Source organism: Zootoca vivipara, chromosome Z (genome assembly GCF_963506605.1).
Source record: "Zootoca vivipara chromosome Z, rZooViv1.1, whole genome shotgun sequence".
NCBI classification, from domain to species: domain Eukaryota; kingdom Metazoa; phylum Chordata; class Lepidosauria; order Squamata; family Lacertidae; genus Zootoca; species Zootoca vivipara.
Genome location: NC_083294.1, coordinates 6,871,539 through 6,892,769, shown reverse-complemented (window position 1 = coordinate 6,892,769; position 21,231 = coordinate 6,871,539). Strand labels below are relative to the sequence as shown.

Genomic DNA, 21,231 nt, shown 5'->3' with positions numbered 1-21,231 from the left:
GGAATGTGCAGTGTTGAAATACCCCTTTCAGGCCTAATTGCACTTTTATCAAAATCCCAAAACACACGTGTACACACAGAGAAACTTGGGTAGTGGGTAAAATACTAAAGAACAATTGGCCCCACTCCATTCTGTGGGAAAATGTGTGGACTATGCCATTGGATGGATGGATGTGTTTATATCATCTATCTAATCTATCTTTCTATCATCTGTTTGTCTCTATCTATCATCTATCTATCATCTATCTATCTATTCTATCCTCTACCTATCCTCTATCTAGCTATCTAGCTATCATCTATCATAACACACATACACACATATAAACGCATTCCCACGTACAAAGAAAGGTTAATACAAAACTGCGTCGAGAAGTTTATTAGCCCAAAAGTGGAAAACACAGGATGTACCGACTATTGAGGAGTGGCAGACAAAAATGATGGACTATGCTGAACTGGCAAAGTTGACCTGTGGGATCCGAAACCAGGGAGAGACAAAGTTCCAGAGGGAATGGAGTAAATTCATTGACTATATGGAGAAAAACTGTAGAAGTTTAAAGACACTTGCAGGACTGAAACAAAGCCTACGAATTTTGACTGAGTTTGCAAGAGGAACTGCGAGATAAGAGTGAAATAATAAAGCCGTATGAAGGGAGAGAGGGAAATCATAGCTCGATAGAGCGAAAGGAATTGAGATGAGGAATATATGATGTAATTAATAAGTTTTATTTTTGTGTATGTATATGTGTGTATATGTGTGTTTTGTTTAATTGGAAAATCGAATAAAAATTATTTTTTAAAAAAACAAAGAAAGGTTAATAATAGTTTCTCAAGCATGGTGTGTGTGAGAGAGAGAGAGGGAGAGGGAGAGGGAGAGGGAGAGGGAGAGGGAGAGGGAGAGGGAGAGGGGGGGAGAGAGAGATCATTTATGCACCAGCTCCACTACCAAAATGAATTTGGGGTGTGTGTGTGTGTGTGTGTGTGTGTGTGTGTGTGTGTGTGTCATTCTCAAGATATAATGTTTGTTAGATTCGAAGCACAGATGAATGTATATGGAAGGGCAAATTGCATATTTCCCACCTCTTTCTCTGGTGTGCCATATCAAGAGGCAAGGTGGGAGGATTAAGTGGTCTTCAACTTGTGATCTTGTCCTATTTTATTCCACTGAATTCAACTGTTACTAAGTTGGTGCGTTTTCTTTTTCTTTTTCTTATTTCCTGGCCTCCTAGAGAAGTGGGATCAGCCTGTGATCTCTGCGTGGAAGGCAGGATCCTTGTGCAGTATGCATTCAGAGCCTCATCACCGATGCCATGTGACCCATCCGGACACTGGAGTCCCCGTGAAGCAGAAGGTGACCTCACTCTGGGGGTGGGGAGATGGGCAAGAAGCAAAGTGGAGGGTGGTTGTGACAACAGTGGAGGAGGAAGGAAGAGAAGACCAAGCAAGAGAACAAGAGAAATGAAAAATAATATACTTCGAATGATAGCAGACAAATTCATAATTAGCAGGTTTGAGGCACAAATTTGCCTGCCTTATAGTGCTTGACTGTCTCATGAGACAAGGACCATTGCTGCCCAGATAAGAAGCAGTGGTGATGTTTACTTAGTTTTGTTTGAGCCAAGATTAGTGTCCAGGACTCTCAGCAAGATTCTTAATTCAATTTAATATAGCGCAACCAACAGTATGAATGTAAAGTTCTCAGGGGTGGGGGGAAGGAAGGGTACTCTCCACACGCATAACTTACAAATCATTTCTATGTCCAAACTGAAATACAGGGTTGTGTGTGTGTATTGCCCATTGCTAAATAATATTCAAGGTGTGCCAAAATTTCATCTCACACTTTTACTGGTTGGCGGTTTGAATCCCCGCGACGGGGTGAGCTCCCATTGTTCGGTTCCAGCTCCTGCCAACCTAGCAGTTCGAAAGCACGTCAAAGTGCAAGGAAATAAATAGGGACCACTCCGGTGGGAAGGTAAACGGTATTTCCGTGCGCTGTTCTGGTTCGCCAGAAGCGGCTTAGTCATGCTGCACATGACCCAGAAGCTGTACGCCGGCTCCCTCGGCAAATAACGCGAGGCACACCTATGTATATTATGACAAAGCCAAGGCCCACAAGGGATTTCACAATCACATGATCAGAAAGAGCTTCTACAGTGTCTGGGGAAAAACAAAGAGCACATTGCTGGATATCCCCCATCAAGCAGTGGCAATAAAAAACCAAACATGAACACGATCTGGGGCACATAAAAGGACCTCGTTGAGCAGAGAGAGGGCAGTTTAGGATTAAAGAGAAGAGAAGAGGTACAAAATTGGGTCTCAGACTGGTTCCAATACTTTCAACTACTTTCTTTAGGAAATACAAAGAAAATGGCTTTCTGGAAGGGGGTTCAGAATTTAAGAAAGGAATATTGGAAAGCAATCCAAAATTAATATCTAAACTCTATACAGTGGTACCTCGATTTAAGTACACAATTGGTTCCGGAAGTCTGTACTTAACCTGAAGCGTACTTAACCTGAAGCGAACTTTCCCATTGAAATTAATGGAAAGTGGATTAATCCTTTCCAGACGGGTCCGCAGAGTACTCAACCTGAAGCGTACTTACCCCGAAGTATGAGTGTAATTGGTTCTGGAAGTCCGTACATAACCTGAAGCATACTTTCCCATTGAAAGTACAGTGGTACCTCTACTTACAAATTTAATGCATTTCGAACGCACATTCGTATGTCGAAAAAAAATTGTAAGTCGAATCCCATAGGAATGCATTGGGAGAAAAAATTCGTAAGTCGAAGTAACCCTATCTAAAAATTCGTAAGTAGAAAAAAATCCTATCTAAACTGCATCCAAGATGGCGGGCGGAGCTCCATTCGTAAGTAGAAACATTCGTAAGTAGAGTTATTCCGTAGGTAGAGGTACCACTGTAATGGAAAGTGGATTAATCCGTTCCATACAGGTCCGCGGAGTACTTAAACTGAAAGTACTCAAACCGACGCATACTTAAACCGAGGTATGACTGTAAAACACATAGTCCGGGGGGAACAGACACATCCTCCCCCTTTCCTGGGAAACAAGGACCCTGAGTCAGGCACAGCAAACAACCATAAGAAAACAAAAATAATTAAAACAACAAATCCAAGGACAAAGTTCATACATCCGGAAAAGCATATTACATCAAAACACTAACCAAAAACAAGTTATGCAACCATTACCAATCAAAACACAAATGACATCAATAAAAGGTAAAGGTAAAGGGACCCCTGACCATTAGGTCCAGTCGTGACCGACTCTGGGGTTGCGCGCTCATCTCACATTATTGGCTGAGGGAGCCGGCGTATAGCTTCCAGGTCATGTGGCCAGCATGACAAAGCCACTTCTGGCAAACCAGAGCAGCACACGGAAACGCTGTTTACCTTCCTGCTGTAGTGGTTCCTATTTATCTACTTGCATTTTGACATGCTTTCGAACTGCTAGGTTGGCAGGAGCTGGGACCAAGCAACGGGAGCTCACCTTGTCACAGGGATTCAAACCGCTGACCTTCTGATCAGCAAGCCCTAGGCTCAGTGGTTTAACCCACAGTGCCTTCCCCCCCCAAAAAAATAAACCCCACAGCAATGTGTGGCCGGGTCAGCTAGTGGCTGGATAAATTGTTAAAATTTTCTGAACTTTCCAACTTAACAGCCAAAATAAAAGATCAAGATGAAAAAAGACAAAGGGCAAATGGGACTATTTCGGGGAATACTTAAACAAATACTGAAATCAATCTACAAGTAGGGGTGATCTTATGAAGAACTGCTAAAAACAAGGCGGGGCAACAAGGGGAACAGTAGAGTGGAATAAAAAACTGATATGCAGCTTAGCTAGGAATACCAAGAACACCACGGAAGGTTAGGTTGGGAAGTCAGTATAGAAATTATGTTGTATGGTGAAATACGTTGTGTAAACATGAAAACTGGAAAATGCATAAATAATAAATAAATTTAAAAAGAAAATAAGATAAAAGCAACTATATTATTTTATGTTATTTTCACTAATATATGCAGTTTTAGGTACACTTTCCCTATATGTACTCATTTTTATGCTTATTACTTTGTGTGGGAACCACATCACACCATTCAGGGAGCTATGAAGACTACCTGCTTTTCAGTTCATGTATGGTTTTGGAAAGGGTGAAATAGTGGGTTTTAAAAAAATAAAATGCAAACAGAATCAAAATTACCTCCCTCCCTACCTTGTTGTAATGGATTTCTTTAAAAATAATTATTATTATTGATTGTCCAAATAACAGCTTCATTATAAAAATATCAATTTTATTCAATTAATACAATTATTAATGTCAATTATTCAAATGTCAAATTATGCAATTTAATTAAACTGGCCCCCCTCGCATGCTATAGCTGATGAGTTCATTCTTCTATATTTTTTCTGCGTTCCAAAATTTTAATAATTTTCATTCCATTCCAGATATTTGTGATTTCTATTTGTGTTGGTATAATAGGCAATTTATAAAGTTTTAAGTGAGGAACTTATTCTTTCCTGCGTGTGACAATTTTCCCCATGATGTTTTCCCATCCATATATGGTGGTGTATCCTTTATTCCTGCAACTGTTGATGGTTCCCGTCATGTCTTAGGAGAAGCTGTTATTGAGAAGCTGTTATTTCACAGTTTCCAAAAGTCATTGCATTGCTTCATCCAGTGATTCGGCTTCCAGTAAGCAAGCTGTCTTTGCCATTTTTCCAGCCTAGGAAGAACAGTTTGAATCCGGACTGCAGATAGTTAATCCAAAAACTTCTATTCTCGCAGCTGGTGGACTTCTTTCCTCCCTGCTGCTGATTTATGGCCATTTATCCTTATCTCAAACATATTCCTTTGCGGATAATGAAGGTTAGGGAAGATATTGCTCTATATTTTCAAAGCATAGCATTTCTTCCCCCCTTCCCTCTCAGTTCCTTTCTCTCACACATGCAGTTGTTTCGACTCGGACCAACACGGCTACCTACCTGTAACATGCAGTTCCATTTTGGTTAAATTCCATGTTATATTCCAATTTCTTTCATCCTCACTTGTGCAGATATTTTTAAATAAAACTTGCATTCAAGGTGTGTGTGTGTACATGCGTGTGCTACTGTTGTTACCTTCCCCCCCCCCACTGTCTCTTTCACCAAATGAAATCTGCTCTCAATCCAAACCTTTACATCTTTGTAGCTGGGTTGTTTTTGCAGTTTCTTATCTTCTCATTTCTGGCACGTGCCTGTAGTTTACTCCAGTTAGGTCCAATTAACAGGATAACCTGTGCTTCCAGGAACAGGATCAGGGAGGGGGTCATGGCACCTGGAGTGCTCCGTGCACTCAATGCCTTTGCCGGCCCTTGCGTTCCATGGGGAAGCAAGTGCCAGACCGCCAGGCAAACTGCAGGTGAGAGCCTGGTTCCTCTTCCAACCAAAGAGGAATGCAGATAATGAAATCCCCCCATCATTATCTGATTATCTCCATCTCTCTCTCTCCCAGGGTATTGAGAGAGACTCCATACCTGGCACACTGGAAACAGGAAACCCTGTAATGGATTTCTTTCTTTCTCCCACAGTGGGAGGCAGAACACTTGGCAGATCTGTGGCCCTCTGGATGTTGTTGGGCTGCAATTCCCATCATCCCATACTGTCTAGAGCTGATGGGAGCTGGAGTCCAACAACATCCACATGACCACACCATTCACCATCTGTGGCACTGGAGATGTGGTACAGCCCCAAACACAGACAGGCCTTTTCAGTGAGGAATAGGTCTAAGTAGTTTGTCGTGGCATGAGCCTTCACAAGGAAGAGTGATCCTGCTCCAAATAAATCGAGTCACTGTTGCATGCTATCTCTTTGTGACCAAGCCTTCACTGCCTCATTCATATTTTGCAAAAATAAAAGCAAAGCAAATGGGAGAAGATAACATTTTCTTTACACTGTTGTGTTTGGCTGCATTGTCCTTTTCCACTTGTTTCAGTTTAATGTTGTTTTTATCTGCTTGTTACCATCCTTTGCTACCTTCTGTTGCATTTTCTTATTGCACTCCAGTCTTTCTAGCTTTGGGCGGGCAGGGGAAAGAAATGATGGAAGGGTGAGGGACACATCAGGGTAATCTATGAAAAATCATGCATGGTCGTGGGAAAAGTGAACAGGGGGGTGGGGGCGAAATTTTGTTTAGTTACTCCCTAATTTGCTCTTCCCATAACAGTATGTGAACTGACACACCAAAGTCACCCTTTGAAACCCACATTTCTCCAAATTTAGCAAAACAATTCTCCAGTCAAAGAATGTTTACAATAAACTCCCCACCAGTTCTAAAGACCAATGATGGTTTCATCAGACAAAGGCCTGGTTATAGAGGAACATTTCTTCCATGTGCCTATTATTATTATTATTATTATTATTAAAGATATGTAACAAAGGCACCCGGTGAGCCCCCCTGGGGAGAGCATTTCACCTACAGGGAGCTACCACAGGAAAGACTTGTTATTGTGTTGCCACCCTCCAGACTCCTCGTGGAGGGGGCACATGGAGAAGGACCTCAGGCGGTGTTACTGAAAAACAGATATGAAAATGAATTGGGTTAGAGGAGAAATTTAGTTCAGTTCGCGTTTCAGTACAAAACCTCCTAAGAGAAAGGCAACTAGCCTTTGCACTGGGCCAACTTTATTTCTGTAATTATAAATTTTTTTAAACTGTTTCTGTTGTTCTAATGTTTTAAATTTGTAACCTGCCCTGGGACCTTAGGATGAAGGGCAGATAATAAATTTAATAATAATAATAATAAGTACAGTTTAGCAAAAATAGCATACATACTGGTAATAAATTATATTCTGCATGCAGAAAAGCATATATTAAGAGAAATTCACAGTAAAATGCTGATGAATTTTCACAATGACTTTTTCTTGCAAACTGATCCAGAAATGAGGAGAACTGAACTGAGGTTTGGAAATATGAGAATTTGAGGAAAAACGGAAATTGACTGGCTTCTCCTTTCCTAGTGGATAGAGAGATTCCCCCCCCCCCAGTGCAATAACACAATATTTGAGGTTATCTAAGGAAACTGATGGGCAAAGGAAAAGAAGCTTGTGGCCCATCAGTGTCCTATGGAAATTCTTCTTTATACAGAATATAAATTACATTGTGGAAACTGAAATTTCAGGTTTCCAGTTTTACAAGACCAGTGCAGTGTTGAGGCATTGTCTTCAACTTTACTTTTTCTTTATGCTTTCAAGGTCCCCCTGATGTGGAACAGCCGTGCAAGGCCAGTGTTAGAACTTGGAGCCCCAATTCAGCAGTCATCAAGCAAACCATCCCTCCTGCCTGTCCTGAACCCCAGGGCTGCTACCTGGAGCTAGAGTTTCAGTACCCGGTAATCCCAGAGTCTCTGACCATATGGGTGACCTATGTCTCTGATGACTGGCATTTCAGCGAAGCGGTGAATGACATCAAACTCTTAATGGTCAGTGGGCGGAATATATCCCTTGGCCCTCAGAACTTCTTCTGTGATGTCCCCATGACCATCAAGCTGGACTCCAAGAAGGTGAATGAAGAAGTTTGTGGCATCCAAATCTACACTTTGGATGAACAGCTGGAGATTGATGCTGCCATGATGAGCTCGGTCCCACAGAGCAGGCAGTGTGCAAACTGCCGACCTATCTGGTACAAAGTAGCCCGGGACCCTCCCTTTCAGAAGGGCTCTCCACTCATCATCTCAGACCTCAGCCGGAAATTCATGGACACGTAAGTACTGATAGCTCAATGGCAAACAGCTCTTGATTTTATCTGTTGGCACAAAGCTTTGATCTGAGAACACTTTAGAAGTGTGTGATTGTGGTCACCACAAGCAGGACCTGCAACAAAATGTTACCGCACTCCTGTTCAGTGTCCCACCCACCTAGACATGCCCTGTTCTAGGATACTCCATGAATTCCACCTCCCATCTTTTTTTTGCTCCCCCAGTCCTTGTTTGGATTCCACCCCCTTCATTTACAATGTTATTTTTTCGTGCTTCAGCAAACCTTCTGACCCCCCCAAACCTGCTGACACTTCCCTCCTCTGCACAAATGATGTTGGTTTAGCTATGTAAGGAGGCACACTTTGAGAAATGAGTTGTATTATTATAAGCAGTGAAATGTACTCCACCAGGCATCCCTATGTGACCCTCAGAATTCCCCCCCCATTTGAATGGAAGATAACATGAGTGTGTGTAAGAACTAGCCTTCTGTGCAAAGGTAGAATTTACATTCCTTGTTCCATCCACTTTTGCTTCTGTCCCCCGTCTGCCACTGACCAAAAGGGAATTTGGCTCTCAGGCTAAAAAAAAAAAAGCGGCTTTCCCACCACTGGAATATACAGTGGTACCTCAGGTTACAAACACTTCAGGTTACAAACTCCGCTAACCCAGAAATAGTACCTCAGGTTAAGAACTTTGCTTCAGGATGAGAAAAAGAATTCATGCTCTGGCGGTGCGGCGGCAGCAGGAGGCCCCATTAGCTAAAGTGGTACCTCAGGTTAAGAACAGATTCAGGTTAAGAACGGACCTCCGAAACGAATTAAGTTCTTAACCAGAGGTACCACTGTATTATGGAAATAATTGCAAGCCAGTTTTCTGCTTGAAGAATGCCATGTGACTTGCATCAAGAGAGGCAATGAAGAATGGCATTCTGAGGACCTTTTTGAAGGACAGGGTAGACATATCTTCAATAAACAAGTATGGTTTAATCTAAGCTGTGAAGTAGGGCTGATCCAGTGAGGATCTTGGACATTAATGATGCCATAGGGTTATACCCAAATTTTATTGGTGCAGAGGCACTGGAACAGTTAAAATTTCTCCTTGTCCTATCTACAATTTCCCTGATAGTACATACCAACATCTATACATTTCCTACAATGTCAACAGGGAGAAGGATTAAACCTCCCTCTCCAAAAGCTATTCCTCCAACCAAATTCGCAGCCCACCGTCACACCACGCCCCCCCCCAGTAGTTTCCTTTAGGGGAGGAAATGAGTATGCTTGTACAGAGTGTGTCAGGTTCTGTGTTTTGGGATAAAATCTGAGGCAGGAGAGCATGTCCATCAGGCCCTTCTCCAGATGGCCTGTTTGGTGAGCATTTGTCCTGATTTGTTTGTGCAAATTTTGAAGGGACATTAGAAGACTATTACTGAGCATTCATTCTGATTTTTTTGTGGGGAGGTTATATGTCTTTTTTAAAATAAATAAAAAAACCAAAAACTTTTTTATGTCTCAGTTTCTAAAAATACATACGACAAGCAATCTCCATAGGCCCCCACCCCAAAGAAACATTACATGGAGATGCAGTCAAACAATGAGTTTGTAAGCAGTTTTGAACTGATCACAACAGTTAGGTGTCTTCTGCTCTGTCTTAACATATTGTCCCAGAGTGAGCCATGGGTGAGAGGGCAACATTTTCCTTTCCAGTGTACTGAATAAACACATGTAATACAGTTTCAAAATCATCTTTGGTCTTTGCATTCTGAGCCTTGCTTCATTGGTTTCTGCATATTCTATTCCACAGTGCCTTTAGAGTTAAGTTGCTAGCTGTTTTCCAATACTGTATTATTATATGACTTTCTGCTAAGTAATCATCCCACCGCCACCTTTAAAGTACATTTTCCTGACACTTTCCTTATTGCCAAAAGTACATACACACACACACACATTGGGTGGGGGGAGTGGAGTTGTTGCGCAGGACTGCCAAACCAACTGAGCAACCTGTACTTGCTGGTATGTGATTGAATCCCACCCATAAATTGCAAAAGTCTGGAAGTACCCTATGCCGCAAAGGCCGCTTTCATGTTAAATCCATCAGGGGTTACTGAACCAAGATCTGAAGTACACCAAATTTCAGCTGTGTGCCCTTCAGCCAGTGGCATGGCTCATTGCTGTGTGGTTTGCAGCTGCAAGCCAGCATTGAAAGGTTGGAGCAAAGCGCCCTTGGAGAGGCCACAGTCAAGTCTGCCTCTTGCTGACTTGCATTTGGCTCTGGGTCAAACCTCTGTGCACAGAGGCTTGAGATAACATGACCCCCTGCTTTGGGCAAAAAGAAGCATGATCTCCAATCTCCACTGAATGTGGTCAATTTGCTGGAGCTCATCCCCACAGCTGCCTCTTGCTATTACATTCCTTCCCACTCATCCATCTCCAGAATCTGTCAGTCTGTCTTCTTCTTGTCATTGCCCCGTCCCCCCCCCCCGAAGCCCTGCTAGCCAGAGAAACATTCTGACTCTCAAGCATTCAGATGTGGCTGCCAGGTCCACCTGCTGGGGGCTGGGGATTAAAGTAAATTGAATGGCATGCAGCCCCACCCAAGATGAAACACAGAGCTTTGAGGAGATCTTAGCGCTGCTTCTTTTCTTAGGAACATAAGATGATGTCTTATATGAGGCTGGGCCACCAGAACCATTGTATCCAACGCTGTCTATTCTAGTGTGAGGAACCTTTTTTCCTGTTGGGGGTCACGTTCCCTTGGGGAAACTTTCTTGGAGGCCACATATGGGTGGTGGGTGGGAACAGAGTCATCCCATTCTTCCCCCTCTGCCACCATCTTCTCTCTTTTCTCCCCCTCTATCTTGCCACCACCACACTTTTTGCCATCCGTTCTCTCCTTTTGGCCTCTCCCTTTCCACCACCTGCCTCCCCATTCTCTCTTTTTTGGCAGAACATATTTCTATGTGGAAAGTCCCTCAGTCCTCAGCATCTCCCATGTAGGGCTGTGATTACCCCCCACACACACACACACATCTGAAACCCAGAAGAGCGACTGCTACTCAGTAGATTCAATACTTTGTTAGATGGACCAATGGGTCTGATTCAGTATAAGACAGCTTCTTCTTAGAGAAAGGGCTTTAATGCATAGGTAGAGCATCTGCTTTGCATGCAAAAGGTCCTGGGCTCGTGCCCACAGCATCTCCAGGTCAGGCCTGAAGTCTCCTTGTTTGAAACCCTTGGAGAGTTGCTGCCAGTCAACGTAGACCAGAGCTACATGGACCCAATGGTCTGACTCACTGTAAGACTGCTCCCCCATGTTCTCCATCCCTCGCTTCACTCAGGCAACCCTACTCATCCCTTGACCTAGAACAAGTCCTGCAGATCTTGATTTGTGTCTGGATCAGAGTGCAATGTGTTGATCCATTGGTTGCTGTGAGTTGTTGTTGGGGGTTTTTTTTTGGGGGGGGGGTGAGGCTAGTTGCAAATGTGATGGTAACAGTGGAGAGTAAGTCAAGACACAAAGTCCCTCCCAAGGGAAACATTGTGGAGCATCCATTTGGAAGTGACAACTTATTTAACTTCCTACATGCAGCACTGTCCCTCCCAAGGTAGAGCAGATGTTCCTTCTTTTCTGATCTCTAACCTTGGTAAATCACCACCCACAAGGGAGGCTCAAGATGTTTTGGCACTGTAGACAAAACACCCCAATGCCCCTCCCCAACGCTGCCTACCCCCACTGATCTGGGTCCCCAATCCCTCCCTGCCCCTGCTGCCAGGCCTATGCTGCTTCCAGACCTGTCAATGCAACTGTACCCTCACCTGCAGCTGCGCCTCTGCTACCACCACGACAGTGGCAAGGGCAACAGGGCTGTGTTGGCAGTGTGGGTGAAGTCCTGGCAGGGCGGGGCAGGGGAGAGGCACTTGGATCTGCCCCCTGAAGCAAATGGCTTCACCTCACCTAATGGACAGGTCACCCTGGACCTTCCCTATTTCCCAGCCCTGCTAACTGGGGGGACAAGAACCTTCTTAAAATGTTGTTAGTGTGACTTTCTCCCTCTGTCACCAATAGTTCATTCTTCACACAGTGCATGGTTCTTGACACAGTGAATGGGCAAATGCCGCTCTGCCTGGCAAACCTTGGTCTTCCCTCAGCTACTCATCACCTGCCTGCCTGCCTTCTTTTTTCCAGCCAGTCCAGAGGGTGGCACTGGCTGCCGGCTTCCTCTTCATTATTCCCCTTAAAGAGAATAGCAAAACTAAATTTAGTTGGCCCTTGCTTTCATTGGCTCTGGCTTATCTGAAAGGCTTTTGCTCAGCAACAGAGCACTTGCTTTGCATGTGGAAGGTACCAGGCTCAATCCCCAGCTTCTCAAGGGATGTCTGGGACAGCCAGTGCCAGCCAGGGTAGACAAAACTGAGCCAGCTTTCTTTGTATTCCTAATGTTTGGTCTCTCTGCCTTCTGCCCCTACCAGTCCCAACAGGCACCACTACACAGCTCATAACTAAATGCTGGGATTTGCTGCCACAAGATTTGCAAAGCGTCACCAACTGGGACAGCATCAAAAGGGAACTAGGAAAAATCATAGGTGATCATGGGTGATCAATGGGCTTGTGGGCTTCCCAGACTCATCTGGGACCAGTTGACCTGTGGGGTTGCCTTACCCCATATGTGCCCACTACCCTGCTTTGATCTGTGCAACTGGCACTGTTGCAGGAAACTAACACCATAGTCTCCACATCCAAATGCATAGCTGGCCCCTGAGATCCCAGTCAACCCCACAGCCCTGTTGCTTTCCACAGAGATCATGGCTGCATGTGGCCTGTTTTGCCCTCCTGTCCATCATTCACAGGAGACTGTAAAATCCAGACATGGTTGTGTTAGTTAGCTGCTCCTCTTGTGGGATCCAAATGTTCTTTGGCACTCTTGCCTTTTAAATAAACTTCATAGTGAAAAGAGGGGTGGAGTATGCATTTGTCTGGGTTGCAGGGGCAGAGAGATTATTGTGTGTCTTTTGCACCTGTCGCCTCTCTAGCCTTGTCCAAATAAGTGAAAATGCAGCTGAAATAACAGGAGAGCAGAATAGCCGCCTGAATTTTGACGTCTTTCCTTTGTTTACTGCATCCTGCAATATTACCCTGCACCTCCAACACAAGCAGAGCCTAGACTTCTGATTCAGACAAGGATTCCCTGCATTATCCAAGTCAAGCCTCTCACAGCCTTTTGGCATTTTGTTTTAAACACACACACACACACACACACACACACACACACACACACACCAGAGAGAGGGGGGGGAGAGGGAGAGGGATAGGAGAATACAAAAACAGACCTATTCGTACAGTAAAGAGGTGAGGGGGGTGTCCCTAATTCATGTGTCCTGGAATCACCCTTCCCTCATTCAGGGATTGTAAGAAGTGTTTTGTTTTTGATACACTTTAAAGGACCAGTGGGAAAACAGAAGATCCTCCTTGGAAATCCACAACTGCTACTGGCCTTACCCAAATAAGCTATTCTCAGAGTATTTATATACTTAAATGGTGGACGTGTGTTTTTGGTGGGGGGGGGGGCGAGACCATATAACAAGGTTGTGTACAATATTAAAATATCATAGAATCATAGAATTGTATAATTAGAAGGGACCGCAAGAGCCATCTAGTCTTTTAATGCAGGAATCACATCCTATACTACAGTAGTACATTAGTACATTAGTGCAACATCAATACTGTACATTAACATAAATAGAAACATCAATAAAGACTGGTTGGTAGAAAAAGAAAGAATAACATTGCAAAGGCATGTCTGAACAGAACAATTTTTAAAAGACATCTAAAATAAAAGAGATGACTAATGCAGTAATTCTACTGGCAGGAAGTTCCACAGGGCAGGGCCTGCCACAATAAAGACTTGTCTCCTAGTAAAGGCTGACCTTGGATATGGGGAACCAACAGAAATGCCCCATCAGAGGATTCCAGTGACTGAATTGTGGTGCCAGATAGTGATCAGATAGTCCTTAAGGTACTTCGGACACCAGTTGTTTAGGGCTTTATGAATTTGCACAAGATTCTTGAGCCTGGCCTGTTAAAATCATTGAAGCCAATAAACCTAAGTTTCTCACGTACATTAATGCTAATGTGTCTAACTCTGAGTATGAGTAACATTTAAACCTACCTAATTAGAAATAATACCATCCTTTGAAATTTGCACTTTTTGCAGTTTTGCAATGCAGTTTTTCAGCCATCTGGTGTGTACAGAAATGCATCTACTAGGATAATGTGGGCATAGAAATGGATGCATTTGTGAAAGTCACTTACAAAAATGCAATATAAGATCATGTTTCAAAAATGTGTACATTGCATACAAAAATGTGTACATTAGGAGACATTCACGCTAAAATGCTGGTGAGTTTCCTGGACTTAAACAAAAAGCACTAACAAACTGCTCCGGAAATGTAGAGAACTGAATTTAAGATTTGAAAAGTGAGAAACTGAGATAATCCAAAATTGGCAGATTATTCCATCCCCCGCATATTGTCTATTCACCCATTGCTGACCCATTGCTGCTGAAAACCCCACTCCCAACAGCCACACACATACTGTTATTTTAAAGGAAAAAGCCAGAGATGTTAAATCAAGGATGGGGGACCTGCCTCACCCCCCCCCCCAATATTAAATTTAGTTCTTGAGGGAGTCAGCGTGGCAGAGGCAAATAGCACATCCTCCTTGCTGGTAATATGTTTCACAGGCATTGTGCATTATGTGCCCACAAGTGAAAAAGTTCTTCCCAAATTATGAATCCCAGAATCCTTTGCATGTTGCCTTGCCACATTGGTTGATTGGGAGGCACATTTTAATCTGCATTGAAGCTTTACTTGGTTCATCACCCTGCTTACCTGATTAAAACTTAGAAGTACTGTACCAGTTTGTGTGTTTGAGGGAGGTGCTAGTAACGCAACAGAGCCTTGATTTAAGGAGCCATTGGAAAGATTTCAAAAAGAAGGAAGAGCTGTTGGCATTTTGTTATTTGTGGATTGCTCAAATTCCCCATCAACAGATGCCCAGCAATAAAGGAGACCTTTCCGGTAACCCATTTATGTGGAAGTCAGAACAATCATTATCCCCTAAGTCAGTGTTCCAAAAGCCCATTAAAAGACAGGGGATATAGATATTAAACCACCAACTAGCTTATGCCCTTAACTTTGAAGCAGGCTCATACAACTAAAGCAGGGACAGGAACGCAATGGGCTTGGCTGAGAGTGCATTTTGGCTACTGCTGTGCTCTCTGTCCCTGGTGGCTGGTGCCCACTGAGACTGGTAGGTCAGAAGGCAGAGAGGTCAATAACAGGTGGAGCCAGATCCAATGGCAGGCGGAGCCAACTAGTTTATTTATTTATTAAATTTATATACCGCCTTTCATCATAAGGTCTTAGGGCAGTTCACAGAATAAAATACAAGATAAAAACACAAGTAAATAATTAAAACAGTTAAACAATAACCTCCGCTTCACACAGGTACATATTAAAAAGCTGCAGAATATTAATCAGCCAAAGGCCTGGTTGAAGAGGAACCTATTTGCCTAGCACCTAAAATATATACCAGTCGAACCTCCAAAGGGATAGCAGGGAAAGCTAGTACAGAAGTCAGTATAGAAAATGCACTTCTTGTGTTATCACCCTCCAGACGTCTCATGGAGGAGGCACACAAAGAAGGGCCTCAGATGATGAACACAGAGTCTGGGTGAGAGGTGGTCCTTGAGGTATTGTGGTCCTGAGCCATTTAAAGCTTTATACAGTAGGTCAAAACCAGCACCTTGAATTGGGCCCATAAACTAATTGGCAGCCAGTGCAGTCAGGCCAGGAACAGTGTAATAATATGCTCAAACCATCTTGTCCCAGTGAGCAGCCTGGCTGTCAAATTCTGCACCAGCTAAAGCCCCTGAACCATCTTCAGAGGCAGCCCTACATATAACATGCTGCAGTAATCCAACCTTGAGGTTACCAGAGCATAGACAACAGTAGTTAGGCTATTCCTGTCCAGATAGGGGTGGAGCTGGGCCACCAGCCAAAGCTGATGGAAGGCACTCCGGGCCACTGAGGCCACCTGAACCTCAAGCAACAGCAAAGGATCCAGGAGTACCCCCAAGCTACGTACCCACTCCTTTAGAGAGAGTCTAACCCCATCAAGCGCAGGCAACCTCCCACCCAACTGGTCGAGGGAACCACCCACTAACAGTGTATCAGTCTTGGTTGGAAGGAAGAGGGCAGGCAAGTGGGGACTGGCTGCAGGCCATCTGAGGTTGGTGAGGCAATTTGCCCTAGTAGACCAGCCTCCACTGCTCTCTGTTAGAGAAAGGGGCAGCCCTGTTCAGGGAAGTTTTTAATGTGTGGCATTTTAGTGTATTTTGGATTTTTGTTGGTAAGCAGAGGGAGAAAAGCACTGTACTCTCCCTGTGCCGAGAGTCTCTGATGCAGATTTGGACGCTTGAACGCAAAATTGAATGCAACTTTGACCCTGCAATGACATTTCCCCCAGACACAGAAAAGAATGGAGCAACACTTGTTCATTGTTAACAATAATATGAGTGAGATTCTCCAAACAGCACAGCATGAACGTGGGTATGCTTTCCTTTGCAAGGGTGCCACTGTGGTTAGACACCCCCCTGCTTTCCATGCTTCTGGTGTTTGCAAAAGTTTTGAGGAGGACATTCTGCTTCACTCATGTGTGTCCCATAACTTCCAGATGAAATCCTGTAACATTTTGTACTACAAATATTTCAGGGCACGGGGTTGTCCCACTTTTGTTGCAATAGTGCCCCTCTTGACAGTGATAGTGTGGGAATACTGGGGAAGTCACAGGACAACAAATGAAGCAGAATGACATGTGGATGGTCCAGTATGAAGCCACCACAAATGTATCATTATTGCATCAATGACATGTTGCAAACAAACAAACAAACAAACAAAAACAGTCTGGAGGGCCGCTGATTTTTATTTACAAATATACAGCTATGTGAGTGTTGTGAGTGTCGATGGAGGCACAAGAGTCCATGGCTTCCACATCAGAACACTAGAAAGTGCCAGCCAGCACCCCAGAATGCTGCTAGCTTACAGAGCTGAAATGTGACTCTGTCTCACTTCTCTTTCCCCCTCTGACAAACTACAATTTGTTCCTCTACACAGACACCTGGATTATACCATCCTTGCATAAGACTGGGAGGAGATAAGAACATTTCATATTGGGTATCTCCTAGGCATTGTGAAGACTTGAGGTGGGTGGGAAACCTCAGGCCTGGAGGATTAATGTGGCCCTCCAAGCCTCTCTATCTGGCCCTTAGGACTCTTTCCCTCCTTTCCAGACTTCACCTAACACTGCTCCTTGAGTGTTTTTGGCTGGCTGGAATGTGTCCTTGAACTGCCTCTTGCTTCTTTGTGTGGATGTGCACTGGGAATTACTGATTTTCCCATGGCTGCAATGTAAAGCAGGTGCTCTCTGACATTTCAGACCTTCTTGCATGCAATGCATGTGCTCTGTTACTGAGCTTTCAGCTTTCCTGGAGGAATTCCACAAACAGCAGATCGCATGCTTGGATCCCACAGACCAGCGCGTTTCCTTTTGTCATGTAAAGAAGTAATGGCACTCTGTCACTGATCACAAGCCTGCAAGAGATGCTAATCTGTAAATCTGGTGGTACATGCTCATTAGAAAAACAAAAAAATCGGAACTGAATCTTAGAACCTGTTTTTAAGCCCCATCTCTGGGGTGCTCGCTTTGGCTGAGTGTGCACTGGATGGATGTTAACAAAATCAGGTCTATTAATTGTGCCAGAAAGGTTAAGATGGCCAGGTCAAGTGGAATGATTAGATGATGGAAGTCTACTGAAAAAGTTATGTCAGGAATTCAGTTGGAAGGAGACCAATAAGTGGACTATACAACCTTTAGAAGACATCTGAAGGCAGCCTTGTGTAGGGAAGTTTTTAATATTTGATGTTTTATTGCACTTTTATATTTGTTGGAAGCCGCCCAGAGTGGCTAGGGCAACCCAGTCAGATGGATGGGGTACAAATAATAAAGTTGTTGTGTTATTAAAAAGACAGAGAAGGATTTGGAGCAGTAAAAATGAAAAAAAAATCACAGAAAGCAATCATGGAGGATAATTTTAAAATTAAATGCTATATTTGTGATGAGAGAAAGGGAAAATATCATGGGCGTACCCAGTGCAGGGCAGGGGGGTAGCTGCCCCCCCCAGAAGCAATAAAGGGGGGAAATGGTATAAAACAGCTCGCGGCACGCACTGTTGTCAAGGCAGTTTACCTTCTCGGTCGGGTACACGATCTTGCCGCAGCGGGCAGGGCCGTCTTAACTATACCAGCTGCCATGGTCTGGTGCCCTGCCAGGCAGGGCCAGGCACGGCGGGCAGCTGGAGAGCATGGCACGACAGGCAGGGACGCTGCCAGCTGTGCTCCGCCTCGGCCTGCTTGGCTGAAGTGAAACGGCAGCAACAGCAGCGAAGCTGCCTCCGTCGAGGGGAACCTGGACCTGGACCTGGGCTAACTTGAATGTATGAAAATGAGGTCCCGCGGAGCATTGTGGGGCAGCACTTTCTGTGCTGTGCTCGCTGTGACTTGAAGGAGTGTGGGCTGAAGTTAGCCCAGGTCCAGGTCCAGGTTTCCCTTGACAAAGGCAGCTTCGCTGCTGCTGCCTCGTTTTAGTCACCGCTGCCGGTAAACAAGCGGGCGAGGCAGACACGCAAGCGTGGGTGGCTCTGTGTGGCCCCCTCCCCTCGGGGGGGGCGTGGATATTGACCACGCCTCCTGGAGGGAACCCGGCCACGTCATCGCCAGCCAGCCAATCCTAGGTACGCCCATGGAAATTATCATTTTGATTTTTGGGTTGAATCCAGTGTTAGGACTATTTTAAGTAGACCCATCGAAATTAATGGACAAGACCAAGTTAGAGTCATTAATTTCAATGGGTGTACGCTGAGTAGAACTAGTTGGACCCAACCCTTTGTATTGATGGTGACCTCCAGAAGTGCAATAGACCACTCATGGCAGGTGTAAGGTATCTTTGGTCCCTCTAGATCAGGCATGTCAAACCTGCGGCCCTCCAGATGTTTTGGACTACAATTCCCATCTTCCCCAACCACTGGTCCTGCTAGCTAGGGATCATGGGAGTTGTAGGCCAAAACATCTGGAGGGCCGCAGGTTTGACATGCCTGCTCTAGATGTTGCTGAACCACAACTATGATACCCACCCATCCGTGCTGGGACTCGTGGGAGTTATAATTCAGTAACATCTAGAGCGCCAAAGGTTCCCCTAACCTGATATATGCACTTTCTAAGGAGGGACGAGCAATTGCAAGGGATAGGGATAGGATACATTTCTTCTCACTTTACTACTTGGAAGCCAGCCCTCCCCCACGATCAATGTAATGGACTTGCCCTGCCATCTAAGACTTAGTAACATAGGAATCTACCTTGGTATAAGACAATTAGAACACCTGTTTTGTGTGCTGAAGGTCCCAGGTTCAATCCCCAACATATCTAGGTAGGATTGAGAGAAACTCTTGTCTGCAATCAGGTGCACCATCTATTTGGGGCCGTGGGGACCAAGCCCCTCCCAATTTTTAATGTAGGGGCTAGGGCCCCCAAAGTTCTGCAGTGGCTGCCACACATACTGCAGGGTACCTGCACAACAGGTCAGTGTGCTCCACAACGTGTGAGAGTGATGGCAGCATGCTATGGGATGTGCTCACGTCATGTGTGCATGCCATGGAGCAAGCATGCAAGGTGTAGTGACGGTGCACGGCCACGAGCCCCCTCAGTCATGTACTGGATGTGCCAAACTGATGTGCCACACAGCATCAGTCTAGTGATAGGGCCGGCCTTGGATCATCTCTTGGAGAAAGGTTGCATCTGCCATATGATTCATTTAAAAATTCCCTCTGGCTCACAAATGGCCAATAGATACTGGTTCAGCTGAATGGTCATCCTTACCCATTTTGCCCTGTGTGGCTGAATATGTTCATAAAATATTGTCCATCTCTCTCAAGTACATCAGATTGCAAGATACAATGCACATCTTTTTTAAGAAAGAAGAGCAATTCTGCTGTGCAAACAATATCATTGTTAAAGAGCTATTAGTTTTGCTGTAATAAAAACATTTTAGCAGATAGCAATGGATCTCTCTATTACTGCAATCCATGCACTTTGTCCCCATTTCCTTTTGTCTAGGAGACAATTTACAATTTTATTACTCTCTGCTGCATCTCAAATTCATTCTTTCTTTGGCAGAAACAGATCAGAAGGAGATACTCTGGCTTCATATAAAAATATAAATACCCACCAACTGGGAAATTGTCATTTAGAGTTAGCCATAAACATTTCATTCATGTTGGCTCAGCCTTGCTGTAATGCTAATGGTGTGAGCTTTGTTTTGCTAGATTCATTCTACACCGTGGAGGGAAAATAAGTTCAGCTTCCTTCTGTTGTCACATGTTTTAATAGGAGGAACAGTAGAATGATAGGATTGAAGGGGCTGTAGCTCAGTGGCAGAGCATCTGCTTTGCATGCAGGAGGTGCCACGTTCAAGCCCCAACATCTCCAGGAAGAGCTGGACCCTTCCCAGTGTCAGTCAGTGTAAACAATACTGAACCAGATGAATCAATAGTTGAACTCAGTATAAGGCACCTACCTAATATTCCTAATATGCTTCTGTGAAAGGTCTTGTAGTCCAACCTCCTGTTTGGTGTCAGGCATCCAGAGTAAGAGCATCCCTGATGGATGGCTGTTGTAGGGGCAAAGACGACACGACTTGAGGCAGGTTCAACTCAATGTGAAGGTGACCAAGAGCAGAGCTCGAGCGCTTCCTTTTATTGAAAGCTCAGGATGACAGTTAATCATTACAACGACAGTGTAACTTCTAGCCAATTACAGCAGTGGAGTCCCATACAAGGTGATGTTTCCTGTAACGTCACAACTGGTCACTCCCTAAGACATCCTCCATAGCCCATGTGTTGTTTTGCCATGCCCTCTGTCCATGCTCCAAGCACATGTCACTCTGTAAACACCCCCTCCTAGTTCCCATTGTGTTGCCCTCCTTGGCTTGACCCATCTGGTTTGTCCTGATTCATCCAGTTCCGTCCAGATCCTCCTAGCTCTGTTGTGACCTGTTGCCCTGCTGACCTGAGCCTCTGACCTGTCCTTCTTCACGTGTTTCCCATTCTGGCATTAGCCAGTTTGCCGTGCTAATGCCCACACTCTCGAAGATCGGTGTGGCTTGCCAGCACTAGATCTCAGTCATTCCCACACATGCCAGCACAATTTCCTCGTGTAATCCCCACAGATGGCCACCCCAAATTTACTGGAAGACATCCAGCAAGGGCAAGCCCATCTGCCCTGGAAATTGTTTCTGATGGCAAACTGCTCTTATCATCAATAAGCTTATCTCAATATTCCATCCAAATCTCTCCTCCTGTAAGTTCAGCCCTTTGCCGTGTG

The 21,231-nt window shown here is 44.5% G+C and overlaps 1 protein-coding gene across 1 annotated transcript in view; it reads left to right on the top strand.

Moving 5' to 3' along the window:
- Positions 1-21,231, top strand: part of PAPPA (pappalysin 1) — a 237,574-nt gene that overhangs the window by 79,994 nt on the left and 136,349 nt on the right. Inside the window, exons 6-7 of the mRNA XM_060270600.1 lie at positions 1,226-1,347; positions 7,239-7,746. Coding sequence (XP_060126583.1) covers positions 1,226-1,347; positions 7,239-7,746 — 630 coding nt within the window. The remainder of the gene's footprint in view (positions 1-1,225; positions 1,348-7,238; positions 7,747-21,231) is intronic.